At 40.8% G+C, this 15298-nt stretch overlaps 2 protein-coding genes across 3 annotated transcripts; both read left to right on the top strand.

The window, feature by feature from the left end:
- The first annotated feature begins 3194 nt into the window (after positions 1–3194).
- LOC110067591 (uncharacterized) lies at positions 3195–8313 on the top strand. Of its 2 annotated transcripts, none has more exons than XM_089279020.1 (7): positions 3195–4474; positions 4585–4617; positions 5034–5122; positions 6047–6169; positions 6640–6724; positions 6811–6957; positions 7938–8313. In XM_089279020.1, the coding sequence occupies exons 1-7, from the start codon at positions 3196–3198 to the stop codon at positions 8114–8116; spliced, it is 1935 nt and encodes a 644-aa protein (XP_089135146.1). In that variant the 5' UTR covers position 3195; the 3' UTR covers positions 8117–8313. The 2 variants fall into 2 exon arrangements, with proteins under 2 accessions (XP_089135146.1, XP_089135145.1); XM_089279019.1 differs by having other exon boundaries at positions 6808–6957.
- Positions 8314–11767: 3454 nt separating this feature from the next.
- On the top strand, positions 11768–15060 carry LOC149097555 (uncharacterized). The gene has a single exon (XM_089279014.1). The coding sequence runs from the start codon at positions 11768–11770 to the stop codon at positions 14612–14614; it is 2847 nt and encodes a 948-aa protein (XP_089135140.1). The 3' UTR covers positions 14615–15060.
- Positions 15061–15298: the final 238 nt, after the last annotated feature.

Here is a 15298-nt window from a genome sequence, read left to right as displayed (position 1 = left end):
GATGTCCGTTTCTGATGGAAATATAACCGTTGCCGTTATTAGGGTCATCACGCAGCGCTTGCGTGACCACCCTAATAATAGCCGCGCAGGAGACTAAGCAGTTCGTGGGTGTCCTTCAAACAAAAGTTCCTACACGCGCTCTTTTCAAAGAAATACCCACAAACTATGTATTAGTAGAAAGGTTATGAAACGTAGAATTTGTTTAAATTACGCTACATTTTGGTCTTTAATTTCCTAAGGCGGCGGAAGCGCGTAAATGCCAAAATGACAGAGTGAAGCGTTGCGTCAAACTATTGGGGAATGAAATACTATCGTTGATGCAAAATAACTGTGCAGTGTTAATGACAAAGCATCAATCGCTCAAATGGTGTAAGCATTTTCTTGTATTTATTTTGGTTATATTTTTATAGATCTGTCAAGTTCTAGTACCAAAACATTCCCAAAAGGTGTTGCGTTAGGGGCCGCTTTTGTTCCGCTTCTGTTCAAAGTTTCCGGGAATTCATCTATCTTACATACCCCTTTAATTCATTTAAAGAGGAGGGATTCTTTTAAAAAGCGAGTGCGAGTTTTCACCCCCTAAAGATTTAAACATATCACGCCTTCTCAGAGAGAAATGCCACCACGAAAAGCCGCCAGCCAATGAAATAACAGAACCCCTAGTGTTAGCGTTAGCAGACAGCGGCGGACGTATTTTTATTCCATCGTTGAACGCTCGGCTAGAATCACGTCATTGCTTGCTTTCCGAGAAAATGAACTTTAAAGTGAGCTCAATATTGTAGTACCATAGGCATACCGGAATTTTGTTTGTTAATTTCAAGTTCTTGTAAGAGGCTATGCATTTAAAAAATATATATATCAATATACAAAAGCATTTTCCCTAATATTGCCTTGGTAAGAATTTTAATCCGGCTACGACCATAAAATGAAAGCATTATGGCGAAATGATGCAATGTCACTAACAGTATACAGGTTTGCGTCATTGGCTGTAGTCGGTAACCATGGCCATGCACGAGACAGAGCTTAGTTGTCGTCTATTGGTGGAAGCATTGACCACTGTCTGAAATAACAGGCATATGCTAATTTGACTCGCGAGTTGAAAACATCTCTCTTTCTCGGAAACTGAAAGTTCATTACCATCAAGTAATTTCTTAACAGCTTTGGACGACCTGGTTTGCCCGTTGTAGCAACGCATCGATGGAATCTTATGGCAAAATATTTGCTCAAAGAAGTCAAACATTTGGGTAAAAATGAAAGCGTTTATAGCGAAATCGAAAAAGGCAGAAAACAATTGCAATATCATTAACAGTTTAGAGTTTTCAATTATTGTCTGTAGTCGGTAACCATGGCCATGCATAAGAGCTTAGTCGTGTTCTATTGGTGGAAGCATTGACCCTGTCTAAAATGAGGTAGGCATATGCTAATTTGACAAACGAGCTGAAATCACCTGTCGTCTTTGTCGAAAACTGAACGTATCCTTCTCAGAAACTGAAAGAGTCGTTCTCGAAACTTGAAAGTGCTTTATCATCAAGTAGTTTCTTAATATTTTAACACGTTTTACTAGAAACGAACCGAACGGATCTAACACATCTGATACACTTCGAAATGGACTCAGTGGTCCAGGCTGCAGCAATGTAAGTCATGTAAGTCTTAACTCGTACTTTAGCTCGGATATTATTTTTGAAACCACATCTTTCGGAAAAGGTGCTTTGACAGCACATTACTTCGAAAAGTCTCAGTCAGCAACAAACATGGCAGCTGCCGCCGCAGCAGCTTCTGCTGATTCCTCTGGTTCATCTGTGTGTGATGTATCGGAAGAAAAGGCGAATGGCACAAGACTGGCACGACTAGTGGTTGATCTAGGAACACATGTTCTTAGAAAGGTTTTACATTCTGTTCATCCACCCGCGACATTACAGCACGTATTAAACAACCATTTTCCAACGCTTCAAAGTCTGAAATCCAGGCGGGTAATATTCGATGACCAGTGGGAAAAGTTATTTCCGTCTTCGGGTGCTCCACCAGACTCGAAAGCGTTCGACATAACGCTGTTGCATTTACTGCTTCGTGAAATTTGTAACTTGACGGAGCCCGCAACATGATGGAAAGAGATGCCTGCAGATGGTGATGTTAGTCTTGAAGCAAACCTCGTCCGAATCAAACGCTTCAGAAATGATCTGTGCCACAGCGTTTCTACAGACATTGCTAAAGACGAGTTTGAAGACAAATGGAATAACGTTTCTTCGGCACTGGTGGCCTTGGGCCTCGACCAAACCGAAGTAGACCGTCTGAAGACTGAACCAATTGACCATGACACTAAACGTCGTATAGAAGAGGAAGTAAATAAGTGTAAACTTGACATTGAACCACGAGTAGAGAGCTTAGAGGACACCATGCTGAAGATGAAAGCTGACATTTCGCATATTCAAGGGTCTCTTTCAGTTATGCCGGAACTTTCCAGCTGCCTTCCAGACAACTTGCCAGAGGAATTTATGTTTGGTCGTACCCGAGAAATACAGCAAGTCAAAGAGATCGTACAGAGTGGAACAGTTGGTGTTGTCCTGATAACCGGGGGACCGGGATTTGGAAAGACAACCGTGGCCAAAGAAGTGGCTCATAAATTAGCCAACCAAGACAACGGAAGGACTGTCGTTTTTTGCAGCTTACGTACAAAGAGAAAGGCCAATGAAGTAGCTACAGAAATGATCGATTCCTGCGCCAGAATCCACACGCATGTGCCAGAGAATCCAGAACAGTGGCTCAAAGACTGGAGCAAACAGATCAAAACGCAAGTCACGTTTGTCCTCGACAATGCAGATGGTGTGCTTGAGTCCGAAGATCGAAGTTCGTTCTTAAAGATGTTAAGTGACGTACGAAGGTCACCGAGAAAAAAATGTGAAATTCGTCATTACTTCAAGAAAAGCATTCACTGATCCTGCCCTGCAGTCGGAGGAGGTAGTACTGAAAGTGGTATCAGTCGAGGAGGCGGAGAACATTCTTGTCTCGCGAGTCAGTGATCAAGATGTCCGACTGAAGCTTTCCAGAGCTGAAAAAATTGTTGAGCTGTGTGGCTGTGTTCCTTTGGCGCTTTGCATTGTGGGACCGTTGCTTTCAGACTATACCGAGGAAGAGCTCATAAAACACCTAGAGGAGCAACCTTTGGCTGTTCTGAAAGACGATGAAAACCCTGAAAGATCAATGGAAAATGCAATCAAGACTTCGTTTGACCTTCTGACTCAACCTGAACACAAAGAAGCCTTCGTTCTCATGTCTGTGTTTTCGGGTCTATTTAATTCAGAGGCTGCGGAGACTGTTATGAGAGCATGCTCGATCTCTAGAACTCTGCCTGGTTTGATCCTTCGCGCTCTGAAAAAGAGATCACTTCTCGAGCAGCCAGTCCCCAGGAGATATCAGATGCATCCACTTATTCAAGCCTTTGCAAAGAATATCGGCGAAGTCGAGTACCCCCATCTTGTTGCTGGAGGAGAAAAATTGGCCTGTGCTCACTTTATGTCTCGCTTGGCTAAAAATGCCAATAGCTACTGGAGTAAGGACAGCTGCAGAGAATCAGTTGAGGCATTTAACGAGGACAGGAACAATTTTGAGCATTTTCTGCAAATCTACGCTCAAGGAAGGGAAAAGAACGATCGCGATATCGTGGAATCCGGTCAAACCTTCCTCGACGATCTTCCCCAGAAGTGCATGTATTTACAAATATGTGTTCTTCCGAGATTTTACACTTCTGTTCTGGAAAGATTGTTGAAAACATTTGACTCAGAATCTCAAGCAGTGCACAGAGTGGAACTTTTGTGCCTTCTTGGAGATGAAGTTAGAAAAGTAGGCCGTGACACAGCGAAGTACAATGCCTATATGGAGGAAGCCAGAAAGCTGTATAAACAGAAGGGTGCTGATTTTGAGACAAACCCATTGTCAGAAGTCATTTATCTTAATATCTGTGCCCGTTTTCTTCAAGAAAGCAAAGCACCAGATGAAACTACAAAAGTTTACCTGAAATCACTGCAGATCTGCAAAGAAAAACTCCCTGAACATCCTGAAAGAGCAGCAACTTTGCTATTTGCTGGACGGCATGATAAACGTTGCAAGGAAGAGAATGAGGCCGCCCATAAGTTTGGGCAAGCATGGCAGCTTTTCAACAAGTGTCTTGGTGAACATTTTATGACTGCACAGTGCCTAAAAGAGTTAGCCGACTTATTGTTCTCTTCCAGAAACAAGACTAAATCGGATAGAACACCATTGCATTACCAACAGGCTCTAGAAATGATGAAAAATTTGGGGATGGATGGTCATAAAGAGTGTATTCTGACTCTAAAAAACTACGGAGCTTACCACAGAACGAAAAGCAACTTTGAAGAAGCAAGAAATCTACTCCAAAAGGCGGAACGGATTGCTGAGATAAAACTAGATGAGAATCACAAGTGGAAAGTCGAAGTGAAGAATGAACAAGATCGCTTGCCCCGTAAGTTTATTTCTTTGTCTGCTTGTTGCAAAATAATTGTACCTGAGACCGAAGTATGTTAATGTTATCGTGATTCCTATATGCACTCATGTTCTTGTACTTATTTTCAGGGAATTTGCGGGACCCAGGTCGATCCAGCAGAGGTCAGTGACAAGTAATCAAGAACCACTTCAGCTTTAGATATAGAAATAGATCATAGATGTAAATTTAAATTTTGGCAGCTATTTTCTGTCTAGTTATAATTTAATTCCACTGTTTACTTTCTGTCCATTTAGAGGCTTCTGGATAAAGCCCTAACAATCTCCACAAAACGAATTCTTCCAATACCACCTCCCACCACGGGAAGAATCTGTCTTTTGCACAGTTTTGCCGGTGGTTTGAATTTCCCGCCCGTATAGTAATCGGAAATTTCGAAAAATTTCCCACGTATTTAGAGGCTGTTGCCGCCATAACTAATCCTATCATGACTGATATGAAACTTGCCTCAACCGTATTCCATCCGAGTATCAAAGAGAGGAAACGGACTTCGAGAAAGCCTAACAATTTCATTGTTCTTTAGGAAATGTTTACAGTCAAGACAGTCGGCGGAATGTTCCACAGGGTGATGTCTCCTGGACAGCTGTGAGCAGAAGAAGGAGAAAAGCAACCGTAATATGTTAATTTATTTACCACATCAAACGCGAGGCTGTATGTCATCCCGATAATCAATACTATATGAGAAATGAGACTTGATTAAATAAGCCGTTACAAAGCTTTTTATTTTAATCCAAAAGCTAGCGTTGGTAACAACAGAAACGTACTGGAGTAAGAAAAAGAACATGCTGCGCGAGGTTTGTTTGTCGATGACACCTTGCGATCAAGTACTGTAAAGTATGTTATCAACAACATACACTAAAAACTTGTTCAAATTTCCCTCAGACACCTTAAACGATTAGGAACAAACAGAACAAATTTGGAGCGAAAAGGGTTAAGTAGGTTTTATTTCTCTCCGCACTTATAAAGAGTCTGGGTGACTTATAGTTTGAGCTGACACGGTGTTCGAACGTGTTGAAACATACTGTGATCGCGACCCCCTTGCAATGAACAAATTTCTACTTATTCAATCTTTGCTTTGACGTTACTTGTTATTGTCAAGCAACTCGCTAAGCGCACAAATGCATATGCGCATGATATTTACTGATATGACACTCCCCTGCTTCTCGTCACCATTTTACCCGCAGCGATTCATAAATAACGTTTTGAAAAACTTGAGCTAATGTTTTGTTACAAATCTGTTTTTTGTAACCTGCATAGAGGTATTTTTGCTTTATTTTAAGGCTTTGTTCGATTACATTGGTGCGAAATCCTTTCTTTTTTTTTTTCTATCTCAACTCCTTCGGAAGAATTCAAGTCAATGGTTAATTAAGCAATTGCTGTCAAATGAAACATGTTTGCCCTTAATAGGCGCCTGCCTCAGTGATTGCACAGTTAGTAGTCAATATTTCTGTCCACCGTTGGGCTCCTTCGTTGGCTCTTTGCATTAATATCTTTATCTGTTTGTAGAATATTAATATTGAATTTTGCCTTGAGCAGGCCAATTCGGCACCACAGATCACTGCTTCGTCCAGTCAATACTTTGATGGAATACAGGACGATCTTAGGACTCTTATATTGGAAAGGAAAGCTTCTAACGAAGGAGTATTCGAATGGATCAATGTAAGTGTGTTGCATCAAAAAAGTGTAAGTGAGAAATATCGTACCATTGTTGTTTCTCGATTACATGTAAACGCCGTCGGATTTCTTATAAACACCGGGTCTATAAGGTAGAGCTGTAAATGTTGTATCACTGTATTTTCTCGATAAAATACCCGGCAAAATAACGTTCAGGATTATTGGTAAGATACCATGATGGTTACCCCTTCGATTTATGGTCCGTTCGCTTCGCACTTTGCCCTTAAATCGATGGGGAAAAAAACTCGGTCCGTATCTTACAGTACGGACCGAGAAGACGAGCTTAGTAAAAGGTATATCAGAAGCAGGTTATGTTGGAGTATCATCATCAGCTAGCACGATCCTGAGCTGGCCAATCAACTCATATCAACTCTTCCCTAATGCCGTGCAAAGATATGCGCATTTTATGGTGGTAAAAGTCAATGTGGTTAATTTATTTCCTTTAATTTCGCTAGGAAAATCTTTGTGCAGCGGATACCAGAGAGATTCCGTTCATTAGAGCTCTGGTAACGGTAGTCTGTGAAGACACAATGGATAGAGGTTAGTTACCATGATTGCGAGTTTGTCTGTTTTGCTTAGTGAAAACATTCTTTTACTTATTTGTTATCCTTTGTTTTCTCCAGAAGAAGACGGAGGCCAGTGTAAATGCAACCTTGGTCGCTTGAAAAACAGAAGAAATCTCCTCCGAAAGTATATTGACGACGACACCAATCTAGAGCTCCAAGCTCTTTTCGCGGTACAGGCACTCTTTGTCCAGCTGGAACACCCGCCAGGTACAAGTGCAAAAACTTGTTGTTTATCTACGATCTTGTCCCGTTTGAAAGCCTCTCATAATTTGCCGCGTGATGTAATCGAGATAGTAATCCGAGAATAAGCTGAGTACCTAATTATTCCTCTTCAAATTTCCGTGCGACCAAAACCTAAGTGTCTCGAGCCTATTTAGGCCATATTCGTGAATTCTAGTCTACTCCTGTCACTTGTGCTACGATGTTCTGTGAAACGGGACCGCAAACAGTCGGGGAACGAGATAATTAATTCATGGATTTTGGGCGTAGTTCCCGTAAGGCGACTCGTTGTGTTTGAGTTCAACTATACTGCGAAGCTTTTACTTTCAGAACCATCTAGGTAGTATTTTATAGAAACAAAGAACGTCTAGTAATCTCATTTCTCTTATTGCGAAAAAATCTAGAAAGTGATAAAATCCTGAATTTAAGTTGTCTCCTCGCCTCTGGTCGTCTTCTCTCTCGGAAAATATGAGACTGGAAGGGAGGGCTGAAACACAGGCGATGGAAAAAAAATAAAAGTTTCTTCTGAAAAAAGTCAGACATGGTATTTTGCGTTTGCTGTTACAAGATCGATCTTCAAGCACAGCTCACTCATCTCTTGAAATCCTATTTTTTTTTTTTTTTTTTTTTGCCACGTCTTCTAAGCAGCAATGGCAGAACACTATTAGACCCTTTTTATTTGATGCATGTTAGTCAAAAGTACGTTGGAAATGACAAATTATACTCATGGCTCCCTCTCTCTCCCATTGGTGCAGCGATATTTTGTAAGCCGCTCTAAGTAGACGACATATTGGGGTCCTTCAACGGTACCATATTACGGCCCGGTGACCCACTGAGCCCCACTAAGTGATCTGTGTTTAGGGCACGAAACTGCTAGCTAACGAAACGTTGTATATGTATTCTGTTTCTTCGGACGGTGGTATCTTTTTTTTCGTTTAATCAACCTACTTTGTTTTCAACCCATCCAGGTTTCATCAAGTCGTATTTTGACAGTCTATATGATGAGGAGATCATCACAGAGGAATCGTTCAACATTTGGGAAAGCAGTGTTGAAGAAGAACAAGGCAAGGGCTTGGCCATAGCCGCCAGTTCTGACTTCTTCCACTGGCTTAGAAGCGCCGCTGAAGAATCTGGGGAGGAGAGTTGAACAATTCACTTCGAAGTTGAATAACTAGCACTCAAAAACATGCACTCAGTGGAACTTCAGGAGCAGATACCGTGAAATTCTGGTTTTATGCGTTTTTTTACTATTTTTTTAATGGAATTCTTGGGGGGGTGACGGACAAGAGTAACCTTAGTTAACATTTTATAATAAAAGCTTTACTCTTCTCGACCTTCACATAAGTACATGGTTATCACTGTTCAAAAATTTAATAACGTTTGCCAAATTGGAACAGTTGAAATCGTATGCCAGGTTTACATAAACTGATCAGGTTTAAGTCTTGTCTTCATCTGCGCTGCAGCTACTGCACTGCAGTTATTTTTACGGTATGGTGTTGGGGGGGAGGGGGCGGGGGTGGAGGGGGAGGAGGAAGTGGTTGTATTCTTTCTTCTAATGTCCGCTAGCGTTTATTCTCATTCGAGATGGCTATGACAGGAGGTGAGGCTTTTTTGGAGAAACAAGGCTTTAATGTTTTACCACGTTCTCTGATAACCTAAATTCGGCCTTGTAAAAGAGGGCGGGGGGGGGGGGGGAGGTATATCGAAAGGAGCTACATAGATGTTGCGTTGAATACCCGAATACACACCGGTCACAGAAATGTTAATTAAGTATAAGGGGCGTATAAGATGGTAAAGGACACAATATTCAGGACAATGATGTAAAATTCTCCAGCATTCGCTTTCCTGTAATTGAAATGGACTGAACTGAATCCATTTTGTAAGCACTTTTGGACTGTAAACAACCGTTGCTATAGGCATCGCTATGTTGAAATATAGCTACCAGTGTGCAGATTTCTTAACTTAAACGTAAATCAAGGAGTGATTAGAGCAAAATCGGTTCAAAAGACGTTTTGCAAATGCTCAGAGATGTTGAATGTTCATGTTTCCGGAAAATGTTTTTTTGGGGGACGACCACCTCAACTATGAGAAACTCGCAATTATGTTTAAATAGTAAGACTATATATCATTAGGAAATACAGGGCAAAAACTTCTCCAGATCCACTGATTTATTTTAGGTTCTTTAATATCATACCTTACGAGCAGTCCTTCGTTCGAAGGAGACTCTGCTCGCAGGATATTACTACCAATAACCTACTAATTAACAGCCACAACCGAACTGTTGCAATGTTTAGGCTCGAAGGGTTTATATAGAATGGTTTTCACTCGGCTGTCGAGAGCAATACGCATTTGCATTTTTTGCTTCACTACCCTTGGTGATTAGCTTGAAATTCTCGCGCCGCTTTGTCATATAATCAGAATTAAAACCAAAACCAATCGTTACTCGCTCCCACACGTTTTCCCGCGCTTCACGTCAGACACCTGTGTTTGGTTCGAGTTTTGATTGGCTCATTGCATTGTCTGTGTCCTTTGTGATTGGCCAGAGCAATTTCTTTAGTTTTGGTTTTACGACACTCAGCTGAAAACTGCTCTATATAAACGGAATTATTATAAGCGAGTTTAACTATATAGCTCATTATTATGTGCAATTTTCACCAGTGTGTGGTTAGCAGTTTAAGTTGATGCCAAAGACGCTCTTTCCGGTAATGTTCTGTTTGTCGTTTTAGTTTACAAAAGCTTTTGCAACACTGTATGTATTTATGGTCATGTAAAGATATAACGCTAGTTGTTGTGGTTGTTGTTGTTTCTTAGCTTTGCTTGTTTTGTTTGTTTGTTTGTATGTTTGTTTGCTTTTGTTAATTCATTACGAGTTTAAACAGTGAAACTGGGGACTAGAAAAACGAATGAATGATCGAATAAATAAATTAATTAGAAGTACAGCATTGAAACATGTTTTAGCATTTTGTTTTGTTGTATTATTTTAATTGGATATAGTTTTACGAGGATATGATAGACCTCTGGAAAAGGAGAAATGGGATATTATTGCCAGCCGGTATCACGCTTGAATTCTAAAATAAATTCAGTTCAGTTCAGCATTCAGATTACTGCGCCCCTTTTGAGCGATCGGAGGCCCAGTTACAACACGGTCCCTGCTGAGGTATCGGTTCGTGCATATGACGGTGGTACCCTCTATGAGAACTAATCGTGGTCCGTGACTACTGTCCGTTTGGTAATAATGTGGTGCCAGCGCGCCAGACATTTGGCGGTAAGCCATGTGGAGCGGATAAACAGTCCCAATGACTGCATTTCTCGAAACTGTATGGTGCATGTAGATACAATGTGATGCAGACAGCCGTCAGTCAGCATTGGCGGTTATCCTGGTGACAGTGCTCTGCTACTCTCTAACGCCATGGACAAAGCCAATGTTGTTTGGTCAAAGACTTCTGGTGGGCATCAGTTTCATCGTAAACTCAAAGTAGCCGATGAGAGCTTGCGCTGCAAGGGGAAAGAATCCGAGCTGACCGCGGTATCAGTGTATGCATGCAGTAAAAGATCAAAATGTTTGTCTGTGAAACTACTGGTGATACCGCTCACTGTAGTAGCTGGCCGGTATATTGTATATACCTCTAACCACAAATCTTTGTTATCGAGAACTTTATAATTAAGTTGTCATGACGTACTACTATTTCCAAGAAAGGAGGGATTTGTCAAATAGATTTATTTCAGACACTACACAAACAATACCTTCACATTTCGTTGCGTACTGTATAATCTCTACTTATCAGACGTGAGGGAGGAACAATTTTATTTATATCTTAATTTGATTTGAAAACAACACATATTCTTGGAAAGAGTTGCTTTGGCTTGAAGATGATTCCACAAAGTATTCAAATATTCATATATGCAATTGATGACGCAATGATTTTCAAATATAACCGATTAATTGGAAAAAAGAAACGTTAGAAGACACTAATATAAACCATAGGGAATCGTCTAATTTACTACTCTTAACTTCATGCAATCGAGCTGTTTGGTCAAATGAAAAGGTATTACTTACGAGCTAAGGCTGGTAAATTACTATTATAGCTTATAATTAATATATATGTGTTTCCTGCTTCAGGAAGCCTGGAGATTTCCTAGAATAATTGTTCTGATATTGTCTAGTCTCCCGCAAAAAACAACATAAAAATTAAGGCACGGCAAATCCCTAGGAAAATAACAGGTTGATGCTGGGCACACCATTCAGCATGTTTATTTCATTTCCTATCTTACAATTAACTAAGAATAGAAGAAACTATAAAACCAAAAGGTAAGGCTAAAATGATTGATGCCGCGAAAAAAATAGAGGTCAAATTTAGCGCTGGGGACAATGCCTAACTAGACACATTAATATTTGTGTCTCGCTAACTGTTTGGCAAACAATCAAAATAGCCAACGGTTGCCTGAAGCATTCATTAATTGTGAATTTAAGGAAAACATCCTGGTTTCTTGGGAAGTTCAAAGTACTAGTTCAAAACCTTCAAGTTGGTGCAGGTGTTTGACAAAGATAACATCCTGGTTTCTTGGAAAGTTCAAAGTACTTTAAAATCCTTCAATTTAGTGCAGGTGGTTGACGAAGATAAAAACGTTTGCCTGAATCGAACACAGTTTGAATTGAAGATGTGTTCTGACCCTACGAGTTAATTTCAGTTTGCATATAACGACTTTAAAAACGTCCTATTTGTGGAAAAAATCATCTAGACAGCACACAATTTCAAAGAACCTTTAAGGGTTTTATAGCTTAAGAGCAATAAAGAACATGGCAGCTGCCGATGCAGCTTCTTCTGCTGGCGCATCTGGATCATCTGTGTATGCTGTATCGGAAGAAAAGACAAATGGAACAAGACTGGCACGATTACTGGTTGACGGAGGAACACATGTTCTTAGAAAGGTTTTACATTCTGTTCATCCACCTGCGACATTACACCACGTATTAAACAACAATCTTCCCAAGCTTCAAAGTCTGAAATCCAGGCATGTAATATTTGATGACCAGTGGGAAAAGTTATTTCCTACTTCAGGTGACCCACCAGACTCGAAAACGTTCGACATAATATTGTTGCATTTATTGCTTCGTGAAATCTGTCATCTAACGGCGCCCACAACAGGATGGCACAAAATGCCGGCGGATGGTGATGTCAGTCGTGAAACAAACATCGTCCGAATCAAATGCTTCAGAAATGAGCTGTGTCACAGTGTTTCCACCGGTATTTCTAATGGCGAATTCGAAGACAAGTGGAGCAAGATATCCACGTCTTTAGAGTCACTTGAAACTAGTGTCTACCGAAAGAAAATACAGGACCTGAAGACCGATCCTATAGATCACGACACTCGACGAGCGGTGGCGGAGCAAGTCGAACAGTGGAGGAGAGTGGAACAACATGACGAGTCAGACGACGCTACTTCTAACTTTTGCAGCTTTCTTCCAGACAAAGTACCAGAGAAACTTATGTTTGGTCGTGAGAAAGAAATAAAGGAAGTCAAAGAAATTGTACAAACTGGCACAGTGCCTGTTGTTCTGATAACCGGAGGACCGGGATTTGGAAAGACAACTGTGGCTAACGAAGTGGCTCATGAGCTAGCCAAACCAGAAAACGAGAGGACTGTCTTGTTTTGCAGTCTACTGACACAGAGATCCTTCAATGAAGTAGCCACAGAAATGATCCATTCATGCGGTACAATCCACACAAAAGCGCCAGAGAATCCGGAGCAGTGGCTCAAAGACTGGAGCAAGCAGATCCAAACGCAAGTTACGTTTGTCCTCGACAATGCAGATGGTGTCCTTGAGTCGAAAGATCGAGGTTTGTTCCTAAACATCTTACACGCGGTAAGAATATTGTCGAAGCAAAAGGTGACATTTGTCACAACTACAAGAAAAACATTTAAAGATCCCAATTTGCAGTTGAGGGAAGTAAGACTAAACCCGGTTTTAGCCGATGAGGCGAAACATATTCTTGTCTCTCAAATCTACGATAATGATATGCGAAATAAGCTTTGCAAGACAGAAAGATTAGTTGAGCTATGTGGCGGGATTCCATTGGCGCTTTGCATTGTTGGATCACTGCTCTCCGACTTCACGGAAGAAAAGCTAATAAAGCACCTGGAGGAGCAGCCTTTGACTGTTCTGAAAGACGATGAAACATCAGTAGAAAATGCAATCAAGACCTCATTTGACCTTCTGACTCAAGCTGAACATAAAGAAGCCTTCGTTCTTCTGTCTCTGCTCCCGGTTTCATTTACATCAGATGCCGCTGAGGCTGTTATGGAAGCATGCTCGATTCCTGGAACTCTGCCTGGTTCCATCCTTCGCTCCCTGAAAAACAGATCACTTCTCGAGCAACCAAGCCCCCGAATGTATCAGATGCATCCGCTTATTCAAGCTTTAGCAAAGAAGCTTGGTGATGCTGAGTATCCCCATCTTGTTACTGCGGTGGACAAATTGGCGTGTGCTCACTTTATGTCTCGCCTGGCTGAAAATGCCAATAGGTACTGGAGTAAGAACACTTGCAGAGAGTCAGTTGAGGCATTTAACGCGGACAGGCACAATTTCGAGTATTTTCTTCAAATCTACGCTCAAAGAAGGGAAAAGAAAGCTGGCGATATCGTGGAATCCTGTAAAACTCTTCTCGATGATTTTCCTCAAAGGTGCATGTATTTAGAAATGTGTGTTCTTCCGAGATTTTACATTTCCATCCTAGAAAGGTTGTTGGAAACGTTTGACTCGGAAACTCAACCAGTGCACAGAGTGGAACTTTTGTGCCTTCTTGGGCATGAAGTTAGAGAAGTAGGCGACACAGCAAAGTACAATGCCTATATGGAGAAAGCCAGAAAGCTCTATGAAGAAAACGGTACTGATTTTGAGACAAAACCGTTATCAGAAGTCATTTATCTTCATAGCCATGCCCGATTTCTTTCAGAAAGCAAAGTACCAGATGAACCTAAAAACGTTTACTTGAAATCACTGCAGATCTGCAAAGAAAAACTCCCTGAACATCCTGAAAGAGCAGCAACATTGCTATTTGCTGGACGACACGATAAACGTCGCAAGGAAAAGATTGAGGCTGACCAAAAGATCAAGCAAGCATGGCAGCTTTTCAGTAAGTGTCTTGGTGAACATTTTATGACTGCACAGTGCCTAAAAGACTTTGCCGACTTACTTTTCTTTTCTGGAAACAAGACTGAACTGGATAGCGCACTATCGTATTACCAAAAGGCTCTAGAAATGATGAAAAAATTGGGGATGGATGGTCATAAAGAGAGTATTCTGACTCTAAAAAACTACGGAGCTTGCCACAAGAAGAAAGGTAACTTTGAAGAAGCAAGAAATCTACTCGAAAAGGCGGAACGCGTTGCCGAGCGAAAACTAGATGAGGATCACATGTGGAAAGTCATGGTAAAAACTGAACAAGCTCTCTTGCATGAAGAAGAAGGAAAGGAAGACCAAATGGAGGTGGCGATGAAAGAAGGACTTCAAATGTGTTACAAACTCCGACAGACTGTAGAACAACTTGGCAACAAACATCTGATACGGAAAACTCTAAATCGCTATCCAAAGTTGTTTCCAAAAGAAAAATCCCTTGTTGAAAGGCACATGTGCCCTCTGTAACTCGAGCAGAAATAAATGAGGATAGGATAATTACTTCAGATGTAAACTGTCAAACTGACTTTTTAAAAGTAGCTTATCCTCTTTAGGATGAGTTATATCACATGTTTGCCATATATAAGAACCGTTTTGTCGGCACTGTTATTACTACACGTTGGGCTGACTTTCACAATAATTACATTGGCGAAAGAAATGAACGAAGACCTATCTTTTACATAGGTTCGCTAATTTCTGTTTTATTTTAGAAAAAAAAACAAAGTCGTTATAACTTGAGCTATAAACTTACTTTATCTGCGGCGAGGGAAAATACGAAAAGACACTGATCCTCACCTATGCAGTGGTATGCTAATACTAATTTTGTTCGCGTTACGATTGACGAAGATATTTTTCTCGGAAAAGTACTTTAGTTGTATAGCGTCTCTGAAAATTAAAATGTAGAGCTAGTGTAAGATGTCCGTTTCTGATGGAAATATAACCGCTGTCGTTATTAGGGTCGTCACGCAGCGCTTGCGTGACCACCCTAATAATGGCCGCGAAGGAGACTAAGTAGTTCGTGGGTGTCCTTCAAACAAAAATTCCTACACGCGCTCTTTTCAAAGAAATACCCACAAACTATGTATTAGTAGAAAGGTTATGAAACGTAGAATTTGTTTAAATTATGCTACATTTTAGTCTTTAATTTCGTAA

This window comes from Orbicella faveolata, unplaced genomic scaffold, assembly GCF_042242905.1.
Source record: "Orbicella faveolata isolate gen_17 unplaced genomic scaffold, um_ofav_v1 contig_47, whole genome shotgun sequence".
In the NCBI taxonomy this organism is placed as follows: domain Eukaryota; kingdom Metazoa; phylum Cnidaria; class Anthozoa; order Scleractinia; family Merulinidae; genus Orbicella; species Orbicella faveolata.
Note: the sequence above shows the minus strand (reverse complement) of the source record. Positions and strands in the feature narration are given on the sequence as shown.